The sequence below is a fragment of the Myotis daubentonii genome, chromosome 4, assembly GCF_963259705.1.
Source record: "Myotis daubentonii chromosome 4, mMyoDau2.1, whole genome shotgun sequence".
Lineage (NCBI taxonomy): Eukaryota > Metazoa > Chordata > Mammalia > Chiroptera > Vespertilionidae > Myotis > Myotis daubentonii.
Genome location: NC_081843.1, coordinates 6,193,807 through 6,218,441, shown reverse-complemented (window position 1 = coordinate 6,218,441; position 24,635 = coordinate 6,193,807). Strand labels below are relative to the sequence as shown.

The 24,635-nt window shown below is 52.4% G+C and overlaps 1 protein-coding gene across 7 annotated transcripts; it reads left to right on the top strand.

Annotated features, from left to right (window-relative positions):
- Positions 1–68: 68 nt before the first annotated feature.
- On the top strand, positions 69–23,306 carry EARS2 (glutamyl-tRNA synthetase 2, mitochondrial). Of its 7 annotated transcripts, none has more exons than XR_009452454.1 (9): positions 69–358; positions 3,128–3,283; positions 6,605–6,794; positions 8,785–9,257; positions 10,330–10,438; positions 13,014–13,167; positions 13,275–13,405; positions 20,359–20,442; positions 20,705–20,830. XR_009452454.1 is itself a non-coding variant. In XM_059692075.1 (9 exons), exons 1-9 carry the CDS (start codon positions 205–207, stop codon positions 21,350–21,352), a joined length of 1,587 nt encoding a protein of 528 aa, XP_059548058.1. In that variant the 5' UTR covers positions 69–204; the 3' UTR covers positions 21,353–23,300. The 7 variants fall into 7 exon arrangements, 6 of the variants coding, with proteins under 6 accessions (XP_059548058.1, XP_059548062.1, XP_059548063.1 ...); XM_059692075.1 differs by lacking the exon at positions 20,359–20,442 and adding an exon at positions 21,269–23,300 and having other exon boundaries at positions 20,705–20,840; XM_059692076.1 differs by lacking the exons at positions 69–358; positions 20,359–20,442 and adding exons at positions 382–609; positions 21,269–23,301 and having other exon boundaries at positions 20,705–20,840.
- Positions 23,307–24,635: the final 1,329 nt, after the last annotated feature.

Genomic DNA, 24,635 nt, shown 5'->3' with positions numbered 1-24,635 from the left:
TGCGGCCGAGAGGGCAGGGCCCGGGAAATCGCCCGCTCGATGGGCTCTGCCCTCTAGCGGCCGAGTCGGGCCGCAGCCGTGCAGGGGGCGTGGGCTCGCCGGTTGAGTGGCCTGCGCCTTTAAGGGGCGAGGTGGAGCCCAGTGTGGCGGAAGCGGATTGGCTGGGAGGCGTCCCGGAAGTGGTTCTCGGAGAAGCCCACGTGGATGAGTCGAACCCACATGGCGGTGCTCTTGAGGACGCTGCTGCAGCCAGGGAGGCCCCCGGGAGTCTTGGGGCGCTCCCTGGGACGGCGTGAGGCCAGCCTGGGCACTGGCTCTGGGGCTGCGGTGCGAGTGCGGTTCGCCCCCAGCCCTACAGGTAATCTTAGGCGACGTGACGCTGCAGGCCGAAGCCCATCGTCCGGTGCCCGCCCCCAGAATGTTTCCAACGAACCCCTTCCGGTGGATTAGCCTGGGAGGGCAGCGCGACCCCATTTTGCAGGGGCAGAAACAGGTCCAGGAGCGGAAATTGTTCCCGTGGCCAGGAATTTCGTTGTTTATTGGGTTGCACCTCTCTTTCGGTCTTTTTTTCATGTATTCAGTAAATGTGTGCTAAGTACACACTGCGAGGTACTGTTCCTCTGCGATACAATGACCATCTAGAAAGTAGGGCCCCAGGGCCCCTACTCTGGTGGCCGCGGCAGTCACGTGTGCCACATGGGAAATGAAGCAGGAGAGGTGACGGGTTAGTTTAGGTAGGATGCTCAAGCACATCTTGAGGAGGTGACATTTGAGCTGAGAACCAAATGACAAGAATGCAGTGTATAGGAGGAACCTGAGCAGAGGAAATTGCAGGTGCACAGGCCCAGTAGCTAGTGTTGGAGCTAAGCAAGCCAACGGGAGTTCGAGGCCCACTGTATATCCAGGTGGAGATCGTGTCAGGGCCTCCCCACCCGTCCCCAGAACTGAGCTCTCTTTTGTTAACCCCTGCTGAGTTAGAGCCCTGTTTCTTGATTAACCCTTTCACCCACCAGTTCCCAAAATTCTTTTCTCACGAGGCTGCCTCTGCCTTCACAATGAGCCTGCCTCTCCTGAAACCCAGGGTCAGTATATAAGGCTGCCTGTATGGCAAGATCCCAGCTGCACAGAGCGACAGGATTACGGATCGGTATTTTTATAAAATTAGTATAAGTGGATTGCTAGAAAAATGAAAACCTAAAAAGCATACAAAATATGAGCCTACTTTATGTTTAATTAAAAAGGAAATTGTCCTGTCAAACTGCTGCTCTCAGCATTTTGCTCTCAATTTCTGTGCTTCCTTGCGACAGTGTACAGACCAGCACTGGTTTGGGAGCCAAAGCCTGAGATTTTTGGCTTTGCCACTTCTTCCGAGCTGTGTGACTTGGAGAAATTACCCAGAGGCTCTGAGTTTATCTGTCAGACAGGGCTAGTGATAGTACCCAGCTCATGGGGTTGAGATAATGTAGCTGAGGCACTTAGCAAGGTCTGGTACTTATAGAAAGCACTTCATAAACAGTAGCCTCTATTTTGATTGTTGTTATTAGTGTTTTCTTGCTGATTTGCAGGAGCAGCCCATATGGCAAAGGCTGTGGACTACAGGCAGATAAAAGGATTATCAAGCAACATAGGTCATTACAATAGCTAAACTTCACTAAAGGGTGTTCTTTGGTCAGCATTTAGGCCTCACAGCAACCCTATCAGGAAGGTGTCTATTTTTTGTTTTTAATCCCTCTCGTAGATGAGGAAATGGAGCTCATCCAAATTAAGTCGAAGGGGTACCAGCTAGTAAATGGTGAATGAAGGATTTGAATCCAGGTCTGTGTACCTGTAAGAGGTCTTGCTTTTGTCCTAACCAGTTTGGCTCAGTGGATAGAGCATCGGCCTGCGGACTCAAGGGTCCCAGGTTTGATTCTGGTCAAGGGCATGTACCTTGGTTGCGGGCACATCCCCAGTTGGGAGTGTGCAGGAGGCAGCTCATCGATGTTTCTCTCTCATCGATGTTTCTAACTCTCCCTCCCTCTCCCTTCCTCTCTGTAAAAAAAAAAAAAAAGGAGGTCTTGCTTTTAACTGCTAGACCCCTGTCTTCTGTCTTGGGGACCGCTGGTTTTGTGGTGGCCTCGCAGTAATTAGCTGGAGGTCACACACATATCTGTTGAAATGAGTCTGCCTGACCCTAAGGGAGCTGTGCTGTCTCCTGTACTTGGAGGTGCAGGTGAGCTCATTGTGCAGACAGGGCCGTGGGCTAAACCTAAGCAGGTAGGATACGGGGAAATGGCAGCCCTGGGGAAATTGTTCCTTGTAAGCTGTCAGTCAGGAATGATGGAAAACTAAAATCTTAGGAGTGTTGCCCTAACCGGTTTGGCTCAGTGGATAGAGCGTCGGCCTGCGGACTGAAAGGTCCCAGGTTCGATTCTGGTCAAGGGCATGTACCTTTGTTGCGGGCACATCCCCAGTAGGGAGTGTGCAGGAGGCAGCTGATCGATGTTTCTCTCTATCCCTCTCCCTTCCTCTCTGTAAAAAAATCAATTAAAAAAAAATCTTAGGAGTTTAAATTCAGGTGAAGAGAAATGTGGAATCAAAGGTTACTTTTGGTTCGAGTTTAAAGCCAGCACTCAATGTAAAAATCTCAAGTAAACAAAATTCAAAATGTATAATGAGGATAGTTATGACAGTGCGTAGAGGGTGTATGTAAGATATCATTTTATGGTATTTTAAATTTGTAACTAATTTTTTCCAAGCACATCATTGAATTTGCATAAGTTAAATGCACATGTGACAGCGGCTTCAGTGGCTCAGCCTCTGCCTCTTCTTTGGGTGAAACTTGGCCTTGAGCAAATCTCAAAGTAGTGTGATGGTTGCATTTGGAGGGAGTTGGAGCCTTTTTACAAAATGACCTACCAAACTTGGGTGGTCTCCCTGTTCCAGAAAGAGGGGCTAAATGAGTCATCACCCCGCCCTCTGTGCAGTCTGACTGTCCAGGTGCTAGCTGGAGAGATGGAACGGAGGTAGCGGTTTCTTGGGCTTTGATGTTCTTTGAGACATTCTGTTACAAACAGAGCTTGCTTGCCCCTCGACTGAGGCTCGTCAGCTCACATTCCCTGTCTTCTGAGCTGTTCTCTTCTACCAGGCTTCTTGCACCTGGGTGGCCTCCGCACTGCCTTGTACAACTACCTCTTTGCCAAGAAGCACGGAGGGAGCTTCATTCTGCGGCTGGAGGACACGGACCAGACCCGCCTGGTGCCCGGGGCAGCGGACAACATTGAGCACATGCTGGAGTGGGCAGGTGAGGCTGGCTGGGAAAGGACTGCAGTCTTCCCCTGCTCCCAGGAGGGAGAACAGGGATTCCTGGAGAGAGGGGGGCGTTTGTGCTACCTGGGGTGGCACGTGCCACCTGAACAGAGGCTTCAGCTCCCTGAAGAAAAGCTCCAGGCTGTTTTGAGATTCCTGTTCTTATCCCGGAATCTCAAGTCCTCCTAGGAGCAGGCAGGCATAGGCCGAGTGTGGGATGGGCCTGGGGAGCTGGACCTGTGCTCAGTGGGAGACAGTTCCAGCCCAAGTTCCCCAGTGGGGATGCGGCCCCGCTTGTCAAATCTTCTGCCTTCCAAGAGAAGCCATAACTCCAGGGTTTTGTTGTTTTTCAGTGACTATTTCCCACTGTTTAATCTGAGCTCAGGCTTTTGAGGGCTTTTAACCACATTGTATGAGTGAAAGAAAATTCATTGGCCGCTGAAGTCGATTTTCTTGTGGGAACGTTAATCCTGAGCACAGGCAAGCTCAGGGAGGATCAGGGGGCGTGTGCTGGTGTTCCCTGGGACAGCAGTTGCCGACCTGCTGGGGAGGTATGACCAGTTAGCTCCCCGAGAAAAAATAACGAAAATACCAAGACTGTTTCGAGATGTGTATTTTAATCTCAGGTAAATTAACTGGACTCTGGATTCCTAAAGGGCAGAAGCCAATTTCATTTCTGTCTTTTGCGATAGAGGGCTATAGCAGATACTAGGTGGAGATTAGCTGAATAAAAGGGCATTCATTCAACAAGGTCACATACTGTGACCCAGGAAGTGTTCCAGCAGTGAGCAGAGACTCTGTGCTCACTAAGTAGGGGAGACAGGCAAACAGATTAATTCATTCCTGTGACATTAAGTGGTGATGAGTGCTGTGGAGAAAGGGTGCAGGGGAGGGAACCCGTGGGGAGGGGTGCTCGTTTAGACATGGTGGTCTTCGCTGTGGAGGTAACATTGGAGCAGAGACTTGCACAGAGGGAGGGCCGGCCCTGAGGTTACCTAGGGGAAGAGTGTTCGAAGCAGAGCGAATAGCAGATGCGAAGGCCCCACAGAAGCTAAGTGCCCGGTGAGTTAGAGGAGCCGTCGTGGCCCGAGCACAGTGAGCGGGCAGAGTAATGAGGAGTGCGGGAGATGGAATGCCATGCGGGCCAGGAGAGAACGCTCACCGCCTGTGGCTCTGCACCGGGCACGAGGGGGTGCTGACGAACAGGTCCTGCTCTCGCGGAGCCCCTGGTGCAGCACGCATGTGTGAATGACACCCACCCTGGCATTTCGATGAGGCAGAGGGCAGCTGCCCAGGCACCCCAGGGTGGCTGACCTGGAACTGCTTCCTTCAGGAAGTCACTCTTTCGGGTTTTTTTTTTTTTTTTGGGGGGGGGGGGGCGTTGACATGTAATTCACATAATACGAAATTCACCATTTCAAAATGTCCTATTCAGTGATTTAGTATAGTCCCCGTGTTGTGCAGCCATCGCCACTCTCTAATTCCAAGACATTTCCATCACTCCAACATGAAACCCAGGACCTATTCCTCCCCCGCAGCCCCTGGCGCCGTTCATCTGCTCCTGTCCCTGCGTTTGCCTGTTCTGGGCATTTCATATAAGAGGGGCTACACAGTAAGTGGCTGTGATGACTGGCTTTTACTTAGTGTAAGTTCGTCTGTGTGGTCACATATGTCAGCACTTCATTCCTCTTTAGGACGGTCATTGTGCAGAAATACCACATTTTGCCTATCCATTCACCTGAAGGGGGCATTTGGCTTTTTTCCACTTTTTGGCTATTATAAGTCACTGCTGTGAGCATTTATGTCCTAGCCTTTATGTGAACATACGTTTTCAATTCCTCTAGTGGAGTTCCTCTGAAGCCCTGGGCGTTCCACACGCTGAACACATTCAGGTAGATCAGGAAGGGACCCCGGTGTACCTAACCCAACCTTCTCTTCTGACAGATGAAGGAAAGGAGGCCCGGTGGGAGAGGGAGCTGCGTAACACTGATACCGCCAAAGCTGGCTGAGTGCCTGGCACATCCCAGGCAGCGCACGAAGCCGCGTGACCAGCCTCAGGAGAAGGCACCGTTTGTGTGCTTTTACAAATGAGGACACGGAGGCTCTGAAGGGCGACTCGCCCAGGGTCTCAGTGCTGGCCAGTGCGTCTGAACCAGCCTGTCTCCTTCCAAGTTTGTGTGAACGACGGGGGTGCGGGATTGCTCCTGATTCATTTGAAAGCTTTTTGAGGGCAGAATGGCTATCATTCAACTCTTCTGTGTCCCCTCTGCCCCCTCCTGGAAGCGTGCACAGTTCAGCACGTCCTCTGACCTGAGGCACCTGGACCGTGGGCTGGGGATTTGGCTGAAAATAGACCACATTTCCTCCCAGGGCTTATAGTGCAGCTGCTAGAGGGCTATGTGCTTTGTGAGCACTGATGCTTTTTAAAACAATATTTCTATTGATTTTTAGAGAGAGGAAGGGAGAGGGAGAGAGAGAAACATTGACTCTGCTGCCTCCTGCACACCCCACCAGGCATCAAGCCCACAGCCCAAGAGTGCCCTGACTGGGACTCGAACCAGCAACCTTTCAGTGCATGGAAAGCCCAACCATCAGCCATACCGCCCAGGGCCCACTGATGCTTTTAGTTCTCAGTCACTCTGCACAGTAAGCTGTCGGCTGCACTTTTCAGAAAAGGGAATGCAAAGAGGCAGTACAGGGAGTGGTTAAGAGCAGGGACTCTGGGCCAGTTCACCTGGGTGTGAATCCAGTTGTGCCCCTTATCCTTGGCCAAGTTACCTGACAAAGTCCCTCTGTGCCTCCGTGTCCTCGTTAGCAAATGGGGATAATAATGACATCTTCCTGGGGTGGTGGTTCTGAGGCTTAGTGAAGATCACAAAATAGAAAAGCAGCTGGCAGGTGCTTAGCACTCTGGTGCTCTGGCACCTGGGTCCCTGTCACAGACAAAGCCCGGAGTCCAGCCAGGCCTGATGGGCTGTGCCCTGAACCACACTCTTCCTCCTGAGTCGGCTGGTCCAGGCCTGGGCGGGTTTCCCCTCCCCAGGGAAAAGGTGGATGGAGAGGAAGTGCAGTTGGGAGTGTGGACGTGGAGCCAGCACGCCTCCGCCCGACCCCTCATCCACCAGGCTGCGCGGCCTTGAGCATGGGACCTCTGTGCCTGAATTTTCATCTGCGAAAGGGAAGTCATGATAGTACTGGACTCACGTGTTGTCAGGAGGACTAAGAGCTTTACTCTGTTTGCCAAGCCCTTAGAGCAGTGCCTGAGAGCCAGTGTCGCGTGCATCTTATTACTTGGTGATTGCTCTCCATGCTCCAGGCATCCCCCCTGATGAGAGCCCACACCGGGGAGGCCCCAGGGGGCCCTACCTGCAGTCCCAGCGGCTCGAGCTGTACGCGCAGGCCACGGAAGCTCTGCTGAAGACGGGGGCTGCTTACCCCTGCTTCTGCTCTTCACAGCGGCTGGAGCTGCTGAAGAAGGAGGCCCTGAGGAGCCGCCAGACACCCCGGTGAGAGCCCCAGCCTGTCGTGCTGCCTCCCCAGAGTCGGGTGTGTTTGTTAGCTGTTGCTGCAGAACAAGTTACCCCCAAACTTTTACGGTCTCACAGTTTCTATGGGTCAGGACGCTGGGCATGCTCACCTGGACCTTTAGCTCAGGGTCGCTCCCAAGGCTCAGCTCCCGTTTCCCTCGAGACTGTCGGCAGGCCTCAGGGTGTCCTGGCTGTTGCCTGGAGACATCTGCTCCTTGCCACGTGGGCCTCTCCCTACGGCAGCTCACAGCATAGCCCGGGCTTTCCTCCGAGAGACCAGGGAGAAAGCAAGCGAGTGAGACAGAGGGCAGAGTCTTTCGAGGAAGTGACAGCTCATCACTGGTTGTACACTGTTCATTAGGAGGCAGTCACCAGGTCCAGCCCGTACTCACAGGAAGGGGATGGCACCAGGACAGAAGCCAGCAGGTGGGGGTCACGGGGGCCAGGTCTGAGCTGCCAACCGCCTTCGGTCCAGGGAGTAACACATCAAGTAGCTTTAGTAATTTGTTATTTTTTATTTGTTGATTTGTTATTAAGTAGGATTTTCTCATGTTCAGGAAAATAGATGCACAAACCTCCTTCCCAACACTGACCCTACCTACTCAGGTCCTCTCCAGACACAGCTGGTGTTAGAACTTGCTCGTGTCTCCTGCAGAGGCATCAGTACGTACACTGATACATGCCTGTTATTTCTCTTCCCCCTTCAAATGGTAGCACAGTGAGCACCGTGCGACTTCTTGTCTCAAGGATCAGTCTGTATCAGTCCACAGTCTTCTTGTTTTGTGAGCTTTTTTGTTTTGTTTTTTTAGTCCACAGTTTTTTTTTATGCTTACATGGTATTCCATTGTATGGATATACCATCATTTACTTAATCAGTTCCTTAGTAATGAACCTTTACTGGTATGTCATTTGTAGTATTTGTTATAAAAAAGAGAGCTGTGCCCTAGCCAAGTTGGTTGCATACACCAAAAGGTTGTGGGTTCAATTCCTGGTCAGGGCACATACCTAGGTTGTGGGTTCAATCCCAATCTGGACACGTGTGGGAGTCAATCAATGTTTCTCTCTCTCTCTCTCTTTTCTTTTTTTTTAATATATTTTATTGATTTTCCACAGAGAAGAAGGGAGAGGGATAGAGAGCTAGAAACATCGACGAGAGAGATTGATCAGCTGCCTCCTGCACGCCCCCCACTGGGGATGTGCCCGCAACTAAGGTACATGCCCTTGACCGGAATCAAACCTGGGACCCTTCAGTCTGTAGGCTGACGCTCTATCCACTGAGCCAACCCGGTTTGGCAGTGTTTCTCTCTTACATTGATGTTTTTCTCTCTCTTCCTCTCTCCCTCTCTCTCTGAAAATCAATAAAAACATATCCTTGAGTGAGGATTAAACAAAAGAGAGCTGTGCCTGGCAGTGTGGCTCAGTGGTTGATCATCGACCTATGAACCAGGAGGTCACGGCTCGATTCCCGGTCAGGGCACATGCCTGGGTTGCGGGCTCGATCCCCAGTATGGGGCGTGCAGGAGGCAGCTGGTCAATGATTCTCTCTCATCAGTGATGTTTCTCTTTCTCCTTCTCCCTTCCTCTCTGAAATCAATAAAAATATGTGTGTCTGTTTTTAAAAGAAAGAGCTGTGACAAAGGATGTTGACAGGCATCCTTTCGCACACGTGTGTTTTGTTAGAGACCTTCCAGGACGTGCTGCCTGGTGGCCCCGCACTAGCTGCACTCCCATCAGCGGGGGCCTCATAACTTAAGCTCCAGTTTCAGTGAACCGTTTGCACCAGGGCTCGGACGTTTGGATAAGTTCACGACATCCACTGCAGCACTGCCTCTTCATTATAAACACGTTACTTACCCACCCACAGAAGATGGCTTTTTTTGCCCAAGATCATATGGTCTTCAGAGACACAGATAGGGCTCGTGCCCACCATCAGTGTTGTTAGCAACTATGCCGCTCTACTTCCCAACAGGTATGACAATCGGTGCCGGAACCTGAGCCAGAGGCAGGTAGCTGAGAAGTTGGCCAAGGACCCCAAGCCTGCTATCCGCTTTCGCCTGGAGGAGGAGGCACCAGCCTTCCAGGACTTGGTATACGGCTGGAATCGGCATGAAGTGGCCAGTGTGGAGGGGGACCCGGTCATCCTGAAGAGCGATGGCTTCCCCACCTACCACCTGGCCTGCGTGGTGGATGACCACCACATGGGCATCAGCCACGTGCTGCGTGGCTCGGAGTGGCTGGTCTCCACTTCCAAGCACCTGCTGCTCTACCAGGCCCTGGGCTGGCCGCCGCCTCGCTTTGCCCATCTGCCCCTGCTCCTCAACAGGGATGGCAGTAAGCTGTCCAAGAGGCAAGGGGACATTTTCCTGGAGAGTTTTGCTGCTGCCGGCTTCCTACCAGACGCCTTGCTCGACATCATCACTAACTGTGGCTCAGGGTTCCCAGGTATCCACTCACCTGAGAGTTCCCGGTGGGACCACAGCAGTGAGGCGCCAGGACTTGGGTGCAGGCCCACCTGGTCTGCAGTCCGGCTGTGCCACCTACCAACTGCGTCAACTTGCACGGGTTCATGCTTTCATTCCACAAATGTTTACTGAGCCCGACACTGTCCAGTACTGGGGCTCCAACAGTGAAAAGACAGGCATAATCCCTGCCCTCAAGGAGCTGGCGACCTCAATCTTGGTTGCCTCATCTATAAAACGGGGCTAAGTGTCTACCTCGTAGGCATAAGTTAAGACTCACTGAGCTCATGAGTGTAAGGCCCCCAGCACATTATCTCCCACAGGAGGTGCAAAAATGACAGCTGCTGTGATTTTTACAGTTATAGTACTACTATAACAGAATCACTAGTATTACTGGGACCATAATTTATTCCAAGTTAAGCCTTTATCCTTGGCCCAAGACTTAGAGCCCAAATCTTAAAGAAGCACCAAATAGGCTAGGATGACCTCTTTGTGGGGAGATTTCTGATAATGAGGCAATAATAGTCAGCTTATTGTTTATTCTGCTCTTATTTAATCCTTAACATATCCTTGGGAGGTACGATCTCCACGGTTCATAAGAGGATTTGCCAGTGTCCCAGCTAGTAGGGGATGTGACAGGTTATTGTCGGCTGAAGTCCCCACGATGCCCAGTGGGACAGCTGCTGCTCAGAGAAGCAGCCCCGCACAGCCCGCTCAACTCTGGCTGCGCTTGGACTCATGGGAAGCTCCTAGAGCACTGGTGCCAGACCCCACCGGACCAGTGGGGTCAGGGGCTCAGGATGGCCAGACAGTGGGTGCCGTCCCTGCAGCTCATGTCTCTGAGAGCAGAGTGGTTAAACCATTTTTCACACCATTTTTTTCCCTTAATGACAGAAGCCTTTCTGCGAGTGAAAGCTCATTTGGGCCCTTGGTGTAAAAACAGCTAGAGGTTGAGTCCCTCTGGTGGAAATGGGATGGGGAGCCCAGTGCTCACTCAGCCTCCCTTTGAGTTGAACGTCGGAGGGAGTTGAGCGCTGGGCTTCCCTCACTTGCAGAGAACCAGATGGGCAGGACCTTGCCAGAGCTGGTAGCACAGTTTGACCTGACCCGGATCACCTGCCACTCGGCCCTGCTAGACCTGGAGAAGCTTCCAGAATTCAACAGGTGAGTGGGGACTAGAGCGCCCTGCTGGAAACGGCTTTCTTGCTGACGGGGCTGTGCAGGTCCTGTGGGCTCGAGTCGCATACACCTGATTGTGACTGAGCTCAGGTGTTCGGTGCTGTGTGACCACAGGCAGTCGCCTCGCCTCTTCAGACCTGTTTCCTCTTCTCTAAAACGGAGCTAGTAAGAGTTCCCACCCTGCGCAATTGTTTTAAGAGTTAAATTCAGCATTGCATCAAAGTATCTGCGCAGCCCCCAGCACATAGAAAGTGCTCGACCAACGGAGGTATCTTTTTATCATTACCATTATTCCTGTGTACCCCTCGTGTGGATTCTGTTGACTACCAAAGCCTGGGTAGCGTCTTCATTTTAGAACATCTCCCCGGCCCCTAACCCCCGATCCCTCAGCCAACACTGAGGAGCACTGTCTCTCATGTCACCCGCCAACACGGGGGAAGCACTGCCTCTCATGTCACCCACCAACACAAAGGAGCACTGTCTCATGTCACCCTCCAACACGGAGGAGCACTGTCTCATGTCACCCTCCAACACGGAGGAGCACTGTCTCTCATGTCACCCTCCAACACGGCGGAGCACTGTCTCATGTCACCCTCCAACACGGAGGAGCACTGTCTCTCATGTCACCCTCCAACACGGAGGAGCACTGTCTCATGTCACCCACCAACACGGAGGAGCACTGTCTCATGTCACCCTCCAACACGGAGGAGCACTGTCTCTCATGTCACCCTCCAACACGGAGGAGCACTGTCTCATGTCACCCACCAACACGGAGGAGCACTGTCTCATGTCACCCTCCAACACGGAGGAGCACTGTCTCTCATGTCACCCTCCAACACGGAGGAGCACTGTCTCATGTCACCCACCAACACGGAGGAGCACTGTCTCATGTCACCCTCCAACACGGAGGAGCACTGTCTCATGTCACCCACCAACACGGAGGAGCACTGTCTCATGTCACCCACCAACACGGAGGAGCACTGTCTCATGTCACCCTCCAACACGGAGGAGCACTGTCTCATGTCACCCACCAACACGGAGGAGCACTGTCTCATGTCACCCTCCAACACGGAGGAGCACTGTCTCTCATGTCACCCTCCAACACGGAGGAGCACTGTCTCTCATGTCACCCGCCAACACTGTCTCTCATGTCACCCGCTAACACTGAGGAGCACTGTCTCCTGTCACCTCCTCCATGTGTCAAGGGTCCTTCACTCAGAAACCTTCAGACACAGTTACCCTTCCCATCACTGCTGACACGTCCCAGTCTAAGGGACTGGGTGGCACACAGCAGGCAGCTTTGCAGTCACGGTTGCAGCAACTCCTTGCGCCTTCCCTGAAGCACTGGGGGACCGGCTCTCCTGGTGCCCTCCTTGCGTCAGTGCCCAGGACTGCAAACCGGAAATCTTTGTTAACTGGGCAACCTCTACTCTGCTCAGTCCAACTGAGGTATGGGGAACAAGGGCCCTTTGCAGCCAAGAGAAGTCAGAAATCTTTTCTTTTATTGAGTGATTGATTTTTTTTTTAGAGGGGGAGAGAGAGAGAAACGTCAATTTGTTTTTCCACTTATTTATGCATTCATTGGTTGATTCTTTTATGTGCCCTGACCAGAGATTGAACCTGAAACCTTGGCTGGTGTATTGGGATGAAGCTATAACCAACTGAACTACCCAGCCAAGGCCAGAAATATCTTATTTTTATGTGATCTTTTTCTAGTTTAAAAATGTTAGCTATTATTTTTTTACTAGAGCCCAGTGCACGAATTCGTGTACAGGTAGGGTATCTTGGCCTGGCTGGCGATTGGGCCGATCAGGGCCCATCTCGGCCCATCTCACCCAGTCCTGATCAAGCACATTGGGCTGATCAGCCAGGGGTAGGGACTGCGGGAGGTTGGCTGTGGGAGCACACTGACCACCAGGGGGCAGCTCCTGCATTGAGCATCTGCTGCCTGGTGGTCAGTGCATGGCATAACTATCAGTCGGTCTGTCGCTTAAGCTTATATGTATAGATTGCTGTTGATCCTCACCCAAGGATATTTTTCCTTTGATTTTTTTTTTTTTTTTTTGAGTGGAGAGTGGGAGGGACAGGGAGAGATAGCGAAAGACACATTGATTGCCTCCCACACGCACCCTGACCAGGGCTGGGGATCGTGCCTGCAACCAAGGTATGTGCCCTTGACCAGAATCAAACCCGGGACCCTTCAGTCCGCAGGCCAAACTGGCTAGGGCAGCCGTGGGCAAACTACGGCCCATTTGAAATGAATAAAACTAAAAAAGAAAAAAGACCGTACCCTTTTATGTAATGATGTTTACTTTGAATTTAGATTAGTTCACACAAACACTCCATCCATGCTTTTGTTCCGGCCCTCCGGTCCAGTTTAGGAACCCATTGTGGCCCTCGACTCAAAAAGTTTGCCCACCCCTGGGCTAGGGCATGTTAGCTACTATTTTAAAAGCAGCATGTATCTGGGTTGCTTGGGGCCCTCAGGCTACCTGTTTCAGACCTTGGCCAGGTCTCTTTCCTTCTGTAAGTGTAGAGAACTCCTTTGCTTTTCCTCCAGGCTGCACCTTCGTCGGCTGGTGAGCAACGAGACCCAGAGGCGCCAGCTGGTGGAAAAGCTGCAGCTGCTCGTGGAGGAGGCATTTGGGAGCCAGCTGCCAGACAGGGCTGTCCTGGACCCAGCCTATGTGGAGAGGATCATCTTGCTGAGACAGGTGGGGCTGGGAGCTCCGGGAGACCAGGGGAGCGGAGCCCCCCATTTCTCCCCTTTCAACGTGTCAGCCGTGTCCCCAGTGCACTGAATGGCTGCCTCTTTCTCCAGGGTCACATTTGCCGCTTGCAGGATTTGGTCTCCCCAGCACACTCCTTCCTGTGGACTCGTCCTGCTGTGGGTCGCACGCAGCTGGGTGCCATCTCAGAGCAGGTGGATGCGATTGCCAAGCGCGTGCTGAGGTGAGTTCGCGCAGGCCAAGCTCAAGGTTCTGTACCCTCTTTCCTCCTCCTCTGCCTGGGTCCCCCTTTACCCCAGGGCTGGGCAGTTGGGCTCGAAGCACAACCCGCGTGGCCAGTGAGAGGTTTGGGGGAGCTAATCACTCACCAATGCTCTTGGTAGGTGGGGAGCCTGGAGGAGCCCAGGCTCTCCCCAGAAGAGATGATGCATTCAGGTTCCAGGGTTGGATCCACCTGGGTTCCGTTCTGGCTCCACCTGTTACCCAGTTAGTTCACCTGCTCAGATGGCTTCACTTCCGCCAAGTTACTGCATCTGTTTGAACATCGTTTCCTCATCTGAAAGGTGCAGGTGAAACTATTGCTTACTGTAACAGTACCAGAACACTTCCGATGACAAGGGCGGAAAACAGCCATGGAGAAGAAGGACTGGTCTGTGTAATTGTGTGGTCAGAACAAGGGCTGACTTGAGGCTAATGCATGGCCCAAAAATACATCACCAAAGCCCAATTTCTCTATTTTTTTAAAAATGTATTGATTTTTACAGAGAAGAAGGGAGAGGGATAGAGAGTTAGAAACATCGATGAGACAGAAACATCGATCAGCTGCCTCCTGCACACTCCCTACTGGGGATGTGCCCGCAACCAAGGTACATGCCCTTGACCGGAATTGAACCTGGGACCCTTCAGTCCACAGGCTGACGCTCTATCCACCGAGCCAAACCGGTTAGGGCTCTCTATCTTTTTGACTCTGCCCACACTCCTCCATGCTGGCTGCTCTGGTAGATGGAGAACGGGTTTCTCCCGCTACCGAGTGTACTTCTCTTCACCTAACAGTCCAGGGGCGAACAGCTTTCCTCCTTGTTCCAGTGTCCTGCCATCCCTAGATTTTGTTCCTGTCCCTGTGGTCCACGGTGGCTCACGGACCATCCAGGATTCAGCCAGAGAAGGAAGAAGGAAAGAGGAGGCAGACAGGACATTTCTCCCCTTTAAGGACTTAGAAGCTATCCCGCTAGCTGGAACTCTGTCTTAAGGCCATGCCAGGCCTAAGGAAGCCTGGAAAATGTACTTTATTTACTTGGCAACCATGTGCCTAGCTAAAAATTTTGTTACTGCATACAAAAGCAAAAAAGTAACTTGTCTAAAATGATCCAGCTAGCCCGGCCAGTGTGCTCAGTGGTTAGAGTGTCGGCATGCACACCAAGGACCATGGGCTCAGATCCCAGTGAGGGGCACATACCTGGGTTGCAGGTTCTCCGGCCCTGATTGTTTGTGGGCAAGAGACAGCTAATAGATGAGTCCCTCTCACATCAATGTTTCTCTCTCGCTCTCTCTCTTCCCCCTCCCACTCTTCTAAAAAATCAATGGGAAAATATCCTCAGGTGAGTATTAACAACAACAAAAAGGAATACAAGCATGTGACAAGAAATACTAATGGTACATCCCTGGCCGGGTAGCTCAGTTGGTTGGATCATTGTCCCAGTGCCCCAAGGTTGAGGGTTCCATCCCTGGTCAATGCACATATTGGAATCAACCAATGAATGCAAAATAAGTGCAACAACTAAATCAATCAATCAATCAATCTCTCTCATCAATACATTTTGTAAAAATTTTAAAAAAAGAAATACAAATGGTATAAGAGGGTTTATAGCAAAAACTAAGTCTTCCCTCCTACTCCAGCCCCTGACAGAAAGGCAGCCACACTTAGCAGTTTCCTTTGTGAATTGTCTATATTCAAGGATATGTATATACAACTCTAGCCCTATAATTTTTTAATTTTGAAATTTAACATTTTGGTTATTGATACATTCAAACCTCTTAAGCCTCCATTTAAAACCTAGAAATGATAAGGTATGTATTTAGGAAGTCCTGTTTTTAATTCTTGTCCCCTCTTAGCCCAGTTCCAAAACCCTCTGTATGTTACCACTAGTCTTAATTATGTCTAAATAATCCTTATCTTCCCCTTTTTTTACACAAAAGGTACAATACAAGAACACCATTCTGTCTTTTTTTCCTTTTACTTAATATATACTTTGACCTATCCAGTACTAGAGAGCATCCTCATTCTTTCCTACAGCTCCATCTACCCCATCCCTATACCACTTTGCCACGATTTACTTAACACCCTCCTGCTGATGGACATTTGATTGCTTCCAGATTTTGCTGTTACAAACAGTGCCGCAATGAGTAACCTTACCTAGACACCATTAGCATGTTTCAAGTATAGCGCCAAGATAAGTTCCCAAGAGCTATTATTAGTAATAATGCTCCCTTAATTTTGGGCATTCCACTCTAGGGGCCATTGGTTGTTATTCACTGGAAGTAATGTCATAACTCCCATCCTGACACAGGCATTGTTTTTAGAGGCACTCTGGTGCTCCCACTTGAGGCAGGAAAGCTGATACACAAATGATCGGAAGCTGCCAGATCTCTCAAAGTCCTGTGCCCACGCCAAGCTGCAAGCCAGCTCTCACATGTCCTGGGCTGCCCAGGACCTGTCCCTTTCACCTGCTCCTTGGCAGGTTGCTCCCTGCAGTGACATTGAGGAGATTGTCTATTTTTCCCCACATTTTATATTTTCAATATTTTGTCTCCTCCATTTCATAAATAACAGCAATCATGTAATCCAGTTAATGATGCAATAAGAATGATTACTTCTGTCTCCAGTTGGAACTCAGTTGCTCAAGTTTTGGAGTTAGTAGGAGATGTCTGTGCTGAAAGGCTATTTGTTCAGATATCTTATGAACCCGTACCCTGCACCAGCAGCACTGCACACTGAGCAACCTCTGGGGTAGAGCTGTCCGGTCCCCGTTGTGAGCAGGTGGTGTCAGAGTGGGCATCGTGGACCATCTGCCTTAGTCCCTGTTCAGTGTGGGACAGACTTCCCACCCTGCCTCCGTCTCTTGCTCTAACTTCAAAGCAGGACTGGGGGGAAGTTTTTGCAAGTCCAGCTCTAACAGTAGGGAATTCCTCTTGAGCTCAAACATACTTTTGGGAGATCTCGGCCGGACTGCCAGGAAAGGGCAATGATTGCTGGTCCCTGAAGCTTAGGTGCTTCCATGCTTCCATCTGTGGGCAGAGGATGGTGGTGACAAGTCGGTGGCAGGGTCCTCGCTGGGGCTGTGGTCTCCTGATTGCCTCCTCTCTGCTCTTCTGTGTCACATCCAACAGTCTCCCCATGCCCAGTCTTGGAGCTGTGCCGGGGTCCAACCCCAGCAGGTCCAGGGGTCCCCAAAGGTGTGTCTTCCAAGCCCTGTGTTCTAAGTTCTGTCTCTGAATTCTGTCTCTCTGTCTGGTTCTGTGTTCTGAGTTCTGTGTGTTTCTGTCTTGTTACAACTGTATTTATACCAGTTGATTCAATCCTATCAATCTCTATTACAAAGGTTAGGGCGTTTCTTATCTCCATTCCAGGGAGAAAAGATTATGTAGTTTAAGCATGATTGTTCGTAGTTAAAGTGATTAATTACCCGCCTGGCACTTAGTTGAGGGGTTTTATTCCCTCCCTAACTTCAGGGGAAAATCCCTACCTGGGGATTCAACCTTTCTCGGAGAGGTGACCTTGGTTAAAACACAGCGCCAAGAAGGTGAGCAAACATATTAAGAACTGTATGCCATATATGCCAGGTCCCTTGAAACAGCAAGGATGGACCGGCTCCCGGCAGAGCTGTTTCAGATCATTCCTAGAGGGCTCCGTACTTCCAGCCTACATCTAACCTAGTCCTGAGTTTCTTTATAGATACTTTTGCAAAGTCTCAGAGCTCTTGGGTGTAATAATACTGGCTAATAACTAGCTTTTTATTGAAATACTAGAGGCCTGGTGCATGGATTTTTCTCTTGCTCTAAGTGACCTTTTGAACCGTAGCTATGACACACACTGACCACCAGGATCTCACACTCTGGGACCCCTTGGGGATGTCGGACTGCCAGTTTCCACCCAATCCCCGCAGGCCAGGCCAAGGGACCCCACTGGTGCACAAATCCATGCACCGGGCTTCTAGTATGCATATAAGATCTTTGGTTAATCTCTTCCCACCCTCCCCCCGCCCCCCTTCCCTCTGAGATTCATCAGTCTGTTCCATGTTTCCATGTCTGTGTGTTGAGCATCTGCCCCCTAGTGGTCAGTGCGCATCATAGCTACTGGTCAAACAGGTGCTTACGCTTTTATATATTACTAGAGGCCCGGTGCACAAAAATTTGTGCACTCGGTGGGGAGGGGGGGGTCCCTCAGCCCGGCCTGTGCCCTCTCGCAGTCTGGGACCCCTCGGGAGATAACGACCTGCTGGCTTAGGCCTGCTCCCGGGTGGCAGAGGGCAGGCCCAATCCCTAGGTGCAGCCCCTGGTCGGGCTCAGAGCAGGGCCGATTGGGGAGTTGGGGCGCCGCCCCCTGTCATGCACAGAGCAGGGCGATCGGGAGGTTGCGATGCCACCCTCAGTCACGCTCAGGGTAGGGCCGATTGGGGGGTTGGGGCACCGTCCCCTGTCACACTCAAGGCAGGGTCGATGGGGAGGTTGCGGCGCCACCCCCTGTCACGCACAGAGCAGGGCCAATCAGGGGGTTGGGGCGCTGCCCCCGTCACGCACAGAGCAGGGCCCATCAGGGGGTTGGGGCACCGCCACTCTCACACTCAGGGCAGGGCCAATGGGGAGGTTATGGCTCTACCCCATCACACACAGAGCAGGGCCCGTGGGGGGGAGGGGTTTGGGGAGCTCCCCCCTATCAGGCACAGAGCAGGGCTGCTCAGGGGGTTGGGGCCCCGCCCCCTGTCACACACAGAGCCGCAGGGCGATCAGGGGGTTTGGGCGCTGCCCCCTGTCATGCTGATCCCGGTGCCGGGAGGCATATTACCCTTTTACTATATAGGGTAGAGGCCTGGTGCATGGGTGGGGCCAGTTGGTTTGCCCTGAAGGGTGTCCTGGATCAGGGTGGGGGTCCCCACTGGGGTGCCTGGCCAGCCTGGGTGAGGGGATGATGGCTGTTTGCAGCTGGTCACACACCCTTCAGGGTGGGGGTCCCCACTGGGGTGCCTGGCCAGTCTGGGTGAGGGGCTGAGGGTTGTTTTCAGGCTGGGACTGAAGTTCCCAACCGCTCCTATTTTTCTTTTTTTTTTTTTATTCTGGGCCAGCTTTACCATGAGGCTTGGCTCCAGCTCTTAGGCCTCCGGCTGAAAGTAGGTTTCTGGCCTTTGCTTACAATGTTGCGAATCTGACGGTATTTGTTACAATGTTTCTTAAACTGCCTGCTCAGAGGCCTGCAGCCGCAGGCGGGGAACGTTGGTTTCCTCCAAAGATCCTCTGCCACTGAAGCAAGCAAGCCTCATGTTAGTTTCAAGCTGCCTGGCTGCCGGCCGCCATCTTGGCTGACAGTTAATTTGCATATCTCGCTGATTAGCCAATGAAAAGGGTAGCGGTCGTACGCCAATTACCATGTTTCTCTTTTATTAGTGTAGATAGACTAGAGGCCCGGTGCACAAAAATTTGTGCACTGGCGGGGGTGGGCCGGGGGGATGTCCCTTAGCCCCACTTGTGCCCTCTCACAGTCTGGGACCCCTCAGGAGATAACGAACTGCTGGCTCCCAGGTGGCAGAGGGCAGGCCCAATCCCTAGGTGCAGCCCCTGGTCGGGCTCAGAGCAGGGCCGATTGGGGAGTTGGGGCGCCCCCCCCCCGTCATGCACAGAGCAGGGCGGATCGGGAGGTTGCGATGCCACCCCCAGTCACGCTCAGGGTAGGGCCGATTGGGGGGTTAGGGCACCGCCTCATGTCACACTTAAGGCAGGGTCGATGGCGAGGTTGCGGCACCACCCCCTGTCACGCACAGAGCAGGGCCATTCGGGGTTGGGACCCTGCCCCCTGTCACACACAGAGCCGCAGGGCGATCAGGGGGTTTGGGCGCTGCCCCCTGTCACGCTGCTCCAGGGGCCAGGAGGCCTCGCTGCTCCACTGATCCCGGTGCTGGAAGGCCTTGCTGCTCTGCTGATCCCAGTGCTGGGAGGCCTCGCGACTCTGCTGATCCCGGTGCTGGGAGGCTCCACTGATCCCAGGCCGGGAGGTCTCGCGGCCCCGCTGATCCCGGGTTCAGGAGGCTTCGCGGCTCCGCTGATCCCGGTGCTGGAAGGCATATTACCCTTTTACTATATAGGATAGAGGCCTGGTGCACGGGTGGGGGCTGGCCGGTTTGCCCTGAAGGGTGTCCCGGATCAGGGTGGGGGTCCCGCTTGGATGCCTGGCCAGCCTGGATGAGGGGATGATGGCTGTTTGCAGCTGCTCACACCCCCTTCAGGGTGGGGGTCCCCACTGGGGTGCCTGGCCAGCCTGGATGAGGGGATGGGATGGCTGTTTGCAGCTGGTCACACCCCCTTCAGGGTCGGGGTCCCCACTGGGGTGCCTGGCCAGTCTGGGTGAGGGACTGAGGGCCGTTTTCAGGCTGGCGGGCAACTGAAGCTCCCAACCGCTCCTTTTTTTTCTTTTTTCTTTTTTATTCTGGGATTTATTTACCTTCTATGGCTGTCACTGGAACTGAGAGCCGGCTTTAGCTCTGAGGCTCTGCTCCAGCTCTGAGACCTCGGCTGCTGATCTGGGTTTGTTTGGGTTCTATAATTGTAACACTGTTTCAGCTCCAGCTCCGAGGCGGCTGAAAGCAGGTTTCTGGGGTTTGTTTAGCTTCTATAATTGCTACATTGTTTCTTAGAGTGCAAGCTCAGAGCCCAGCAGTGGCAGCCGGGGAACCTTGGCTTCCTCCATCACTGGTGCAAGCAAGCCTCCTGTTCACTTCAGCTGCCTGACTGCCAGCCGCCATCTTGGTTGGCAGTTAATTTGCATATCTCGCTGATTAGCCAATGGGAAGGGTAGCAAAGTTATGGTTAATTACCATGTTTCTCTATTATTAGATAGAATGCGACCTAATACTTTTGAGTACTTCCCATTCAAGCAATGTACTTAGTGCTTTGCTTGTTTTAATGTAGGCACAGCATAGTTCTGTGAGGTGCAGACCCACAGGTGAGAAAACGAGGCATAGAGATGACTGCACAGAGGCAGCAGTTACAGCAGTTAGTAAATCCTCTTATTTTGGTACCCGCTTTGTTTCCCTATGTGATGCCCACATGCTGGGACTCTGCTATGCGGTACCCTGGTGGTTTTTTCTTCCCCAGCTTGGGTGGGTCGCATGTGGGCGCTGAACCCCCCCCCTCCCCAGGCTGGCCTGAACATTGTACCCTTTATATTGTCACTAATTGATAGTCTTCTGAAGTCCTCCCTCCTGCTCACTTGCATTGGCCCCTGCGGGCCCCTCATAGACTGGCCCACTTCTAGGCTTTTAGAAGGACCTGGCGCCAGCTTAACTCAGGACGTGCTGAACGCAGAACTGAAGAAGCTGTCCGAAGGTCTGCCCGGCACCAAGCACAGTAACGTGATGAAACTCCTCCGAGTGGCCCTCAGTGGACAGCCGGTGAGGCGGGCAGATGGGCTGGACTGTTCTCGGGAGCCCTCACTCATGCATTCAGCTAACATTCACCAGCAGCACTGAGCTCATCTTTCATACAACGATGAGTGAAACATGAGCACTCCCCTCACCCATTCATTCAACAGCACCTGTTGAGTGCCTACTGTGCCAGTGCCGCTATGTAAAGAGGATACAGTAGTGAATCAAACACGCACACTCCCTCCCATCATCCTTCACAGAGCTGGCAGTTGATTGGAGGTAACAGACATGTCAGCACAGGGAGAAGAGGCTTCGGGGATGCAGCCTCGGCCTCAGAAATCAGACAGTGAAGTGCAGTCTCTGCCCTGGGGTACAGGCAGCGGTGTGGGTTGGCTGGGGTATGACTGCAGACCAAGGCTGGGCTCATAGGCGATGTTTTCTCTTTCTGTCCTCAGCAAGGACCGCCTGTAGCTGAGATGATGGTGTCCTTGGGACCAAAAGAAGTGCGGGAGCGCATACAGAAGGTGCTGTCCAGCTGACGAGAGATGTGCCCGGCGGTGGAGGTGGCTAGGAACCTGTGCGTGTGGAGACGGCTTTCGGAGGAGGAGTGGGTCCTGGGACCCATCGGGAACTTGTAGCAGGAACCAGAGTCTGGGTGCACACAGTGTACACGTGGCTCCACACAGCCCCGTCCTCGCCCGCTGGCGGGGAAGCCCAGCATCCTCTCAGCTCCCTGAGTCTGGAGAGGAAGGCTCATGTCTGGCTCCGATACCACACTGCATGGCAGAGGTTTCAAGCTGGTTCCTAGAGCAGTCCAGAGGGTTCGTGTTGAGGCCGCCCGAGCTGCGTGACAAAAAGCCACAGAGTTGGGGCTTAAACAAGGACAGTCACTTTCTCCCTGATCAGGGGCTGGGAGTCTAAAAGGCAGGTGTTGGCAGGTTTCTTTGCTCCTTGGCTTGCTGATGGCTGCTTTCTGCTGTCCGTACTGGTCATCGCCCTGGGTGTGCCCGTGGTGCCTCTGGGTGTCCAAATGTCGTCTTCTTAGGACAGCAGTCAGATGGGATTAGCACCCACCCTGATGGCCCGGTTTTACCTTAATCACTTCTTTAAAGGCTGCACATACAGTTACATGCTGAGATCTCGGTGTTAGGGCTTCAGCATACGACTTTTGAGGGGACACAGTTCAGTGCGTGACAGCTTGGCAGCAGCCTGGACTCAGTTCTCAGTCCAGCTTGGACTCTGAGTGGCAGGGCTGAGCTGAAAGTCACTTTCTCTGGGGCTCATCAGGGGACAAGACTCATCTGTCAGGGTGGGCTGAGGGAGCACTTCTGTCTTACACTTGGTTTTGTCCTGCACTTGGGGCAGCCTGCCTCCCTTCCCTACAGGCTGTCTGCTGCTCTCCCAGTTCTTCAGACCTGGATCTTGAACTGAGGCCTTCACCCTGCCTATCTGCATCTCATTCACATCTGCCTCCTTATATCCATGACTGTCTGAGATGAGATGTTCTTGGGGTGAAGAGAAATAGCTAAATAGAAGGAAGACAGTGGCTGGGAACAGAGACCCACAGGGCTTCTAGGTGTCTGGTGGCAGCCAGCCTCTGAGAGGCCCCAGTCATTGCTCCCTCTTGGTGTTCACCCTGAATAGGGCTGAGTTGAGATGCATCATGGCTTCCTTGTTCTCTTGGATCCCTTACTCTGCGGGAAACCACTTCCATGGGAAGACTCCCAGCAGCCCTGTGGGGAGGCTCATGTGGCAGGAACCGAGGGCGCCTGCCCGCAGCCAGGTGCGTGCCCATCTTGGAGGTCGGTCTTCCAGCCCCAGCCACGCCTTCGGGTGACCACATTCTGACTGACGTCTTGACTGCAACCTTCACAAAAGAGCCTTAGCCATGACCACGAAGCACGGCTGCTCTCAGATTCCAGACACACAGAAATGACGAGATAATCGGCGTTCATTGTCTACAGCCACTGGGTTTTGCCCTGCCGGGTGGCCCGATTGATCAAAGCACCATCCTGATGCACCGAGACTGCAGGTTCAGTCTCTGGTCAGGACACATGCAGGGAGCCACAGTGGGTGCGTGGGTGGAGTAACACATTGATGTTTCTCTCCCTCTCCTCCCTCTGAAATAAGTCAATAATAAAGCTACTAGGTTTTGGGATAATTTGTTGCCCAGCAAGTGTTACCTCTTACCCTCTCCTTGTCCACGGGAAAAGGGAAAGGGGATAAAGAGTTTGGTGAGCCTGGCTGGTGTGGCTCAGTGGCTAAGCATCGACCTAAGAACCAGGAGGTCACGGTTCATTCCCAGTCAGGGCACATGCCTGGGTTGCGGGCTCCATTCTTGGGGGGTCATGCAGGAGGCAGCCAATCGATGATTCTCTCATCGTTGATGTTTCTGTCTCTCCTTCTCCCTCTCTGAAATCAATAAAAATAGGTTTTTAAAAAACGAATTTGGCCCTAACCAGCGTGGCTCAGTGGATAGAGCGTCAGCCTCGGACTGAGGGGTCCCGGGTTCGATTTCGGTCAAGGGCATGTACCTTGGTTGCAGGCACATCCCCACTAGGGGGTGTGCAGGAGGCAGCTGATGTTTCTCTCTCATCAATGTTTCTAACTATCCCTCTCGCTCTGTGTAAAAAATATATTTTTTGAAAAAAACGAATTTGTTGAGCTTCACAGAGACCTAGTCTTTTCTTGAAACGTAGATCATGAAGCTCTGTGCAAGCAATGGCCACCAAATCCGCCTAACAGGTTTATTGGCGACTACGTGCATGGGGTTTCGGTGTGGGAGAGTCGCAGAGTCTGTGGGAAAGCCAGAGACCGGGTCTGGCTGTGTAGGAGCAGGTGCCACGCCAGGCTCGCTGCAGTGGGGATGCGGGGACTGCAACTCCGGTTTGTCTGTTCGCATTTTCCCCTTCGGTTTTGGATGAGGCAGCGAAAGGTTCGGATGCTGGGAAGAGAGTTGCTGTTCCTTAGCTGGGAAGAGGTGTCCCTGCGGGATGTGTCCAGTGGGCAGTAAAAAGCTGTTCCCAAGGGAAAGTGTTTTTCCAAAAGGGGACACAGTAACAAACGTGATTTGTTGTGCACTTGCCTGAGGCGCAACCGTGTCTGCGTTTCAGAATTTGCTGAAATGCTTCAGTCCATTATTTCATCCAGTCTTCACAATCCCATGAGAGGCATTTTTATTTCTGTAATAGGGAAACGGAGTCAGGGAAAGGTAATTAACTCTTCTGAGGCAAAGCATTTAAACTCAAGCTTATGACAACCCCGAGTCTGAGCGCAGCTCTTAACCACTGGGCGTCATCAGAGTCTCCGCTTCTCGGGCGTGAGGGACAATTAGGAGGAGCTGCCTCTTGCTCTGGCTCGTGGTCCTGGGGTGTGAAAGTCTGACACGGGAATGATGAAAACGCCGCGCCGTAAAGTGCTGCCCGTTTCCCAGCTGGCGTGAGTTGTGTAAAGCAGCCTGTGCCTTTTGGACGAAGGGTGTTGCCCAGGACCAGTGGGACTTCACGTTTAAAATAACCTCAGTGTTTTAGAGTGTAGTAAAACAGCGAGGGCCCTGCAGGCCCCCTGCCTAGACAAACACCTGGACAAGGTCCTGGCCAGGCCAGTGTCATCCTGTTCACCAAAAGGTTGCTGGTTTGATTCCAAGTCAGGTCACATGCCTGGGTTGTGGGTTTGATCCCCTGTAGGGGGCAAGCGGGAGGCAGCTGATGGATGTTTCACTCTCACGTTGATGTTTCTCTCCCTTCCTCTCTAAAAATGAATCGTCTTTTTAAAAAAGATCTTTTTTTTTATAAAAAACCCCAGTCCTACCAATTATTCACT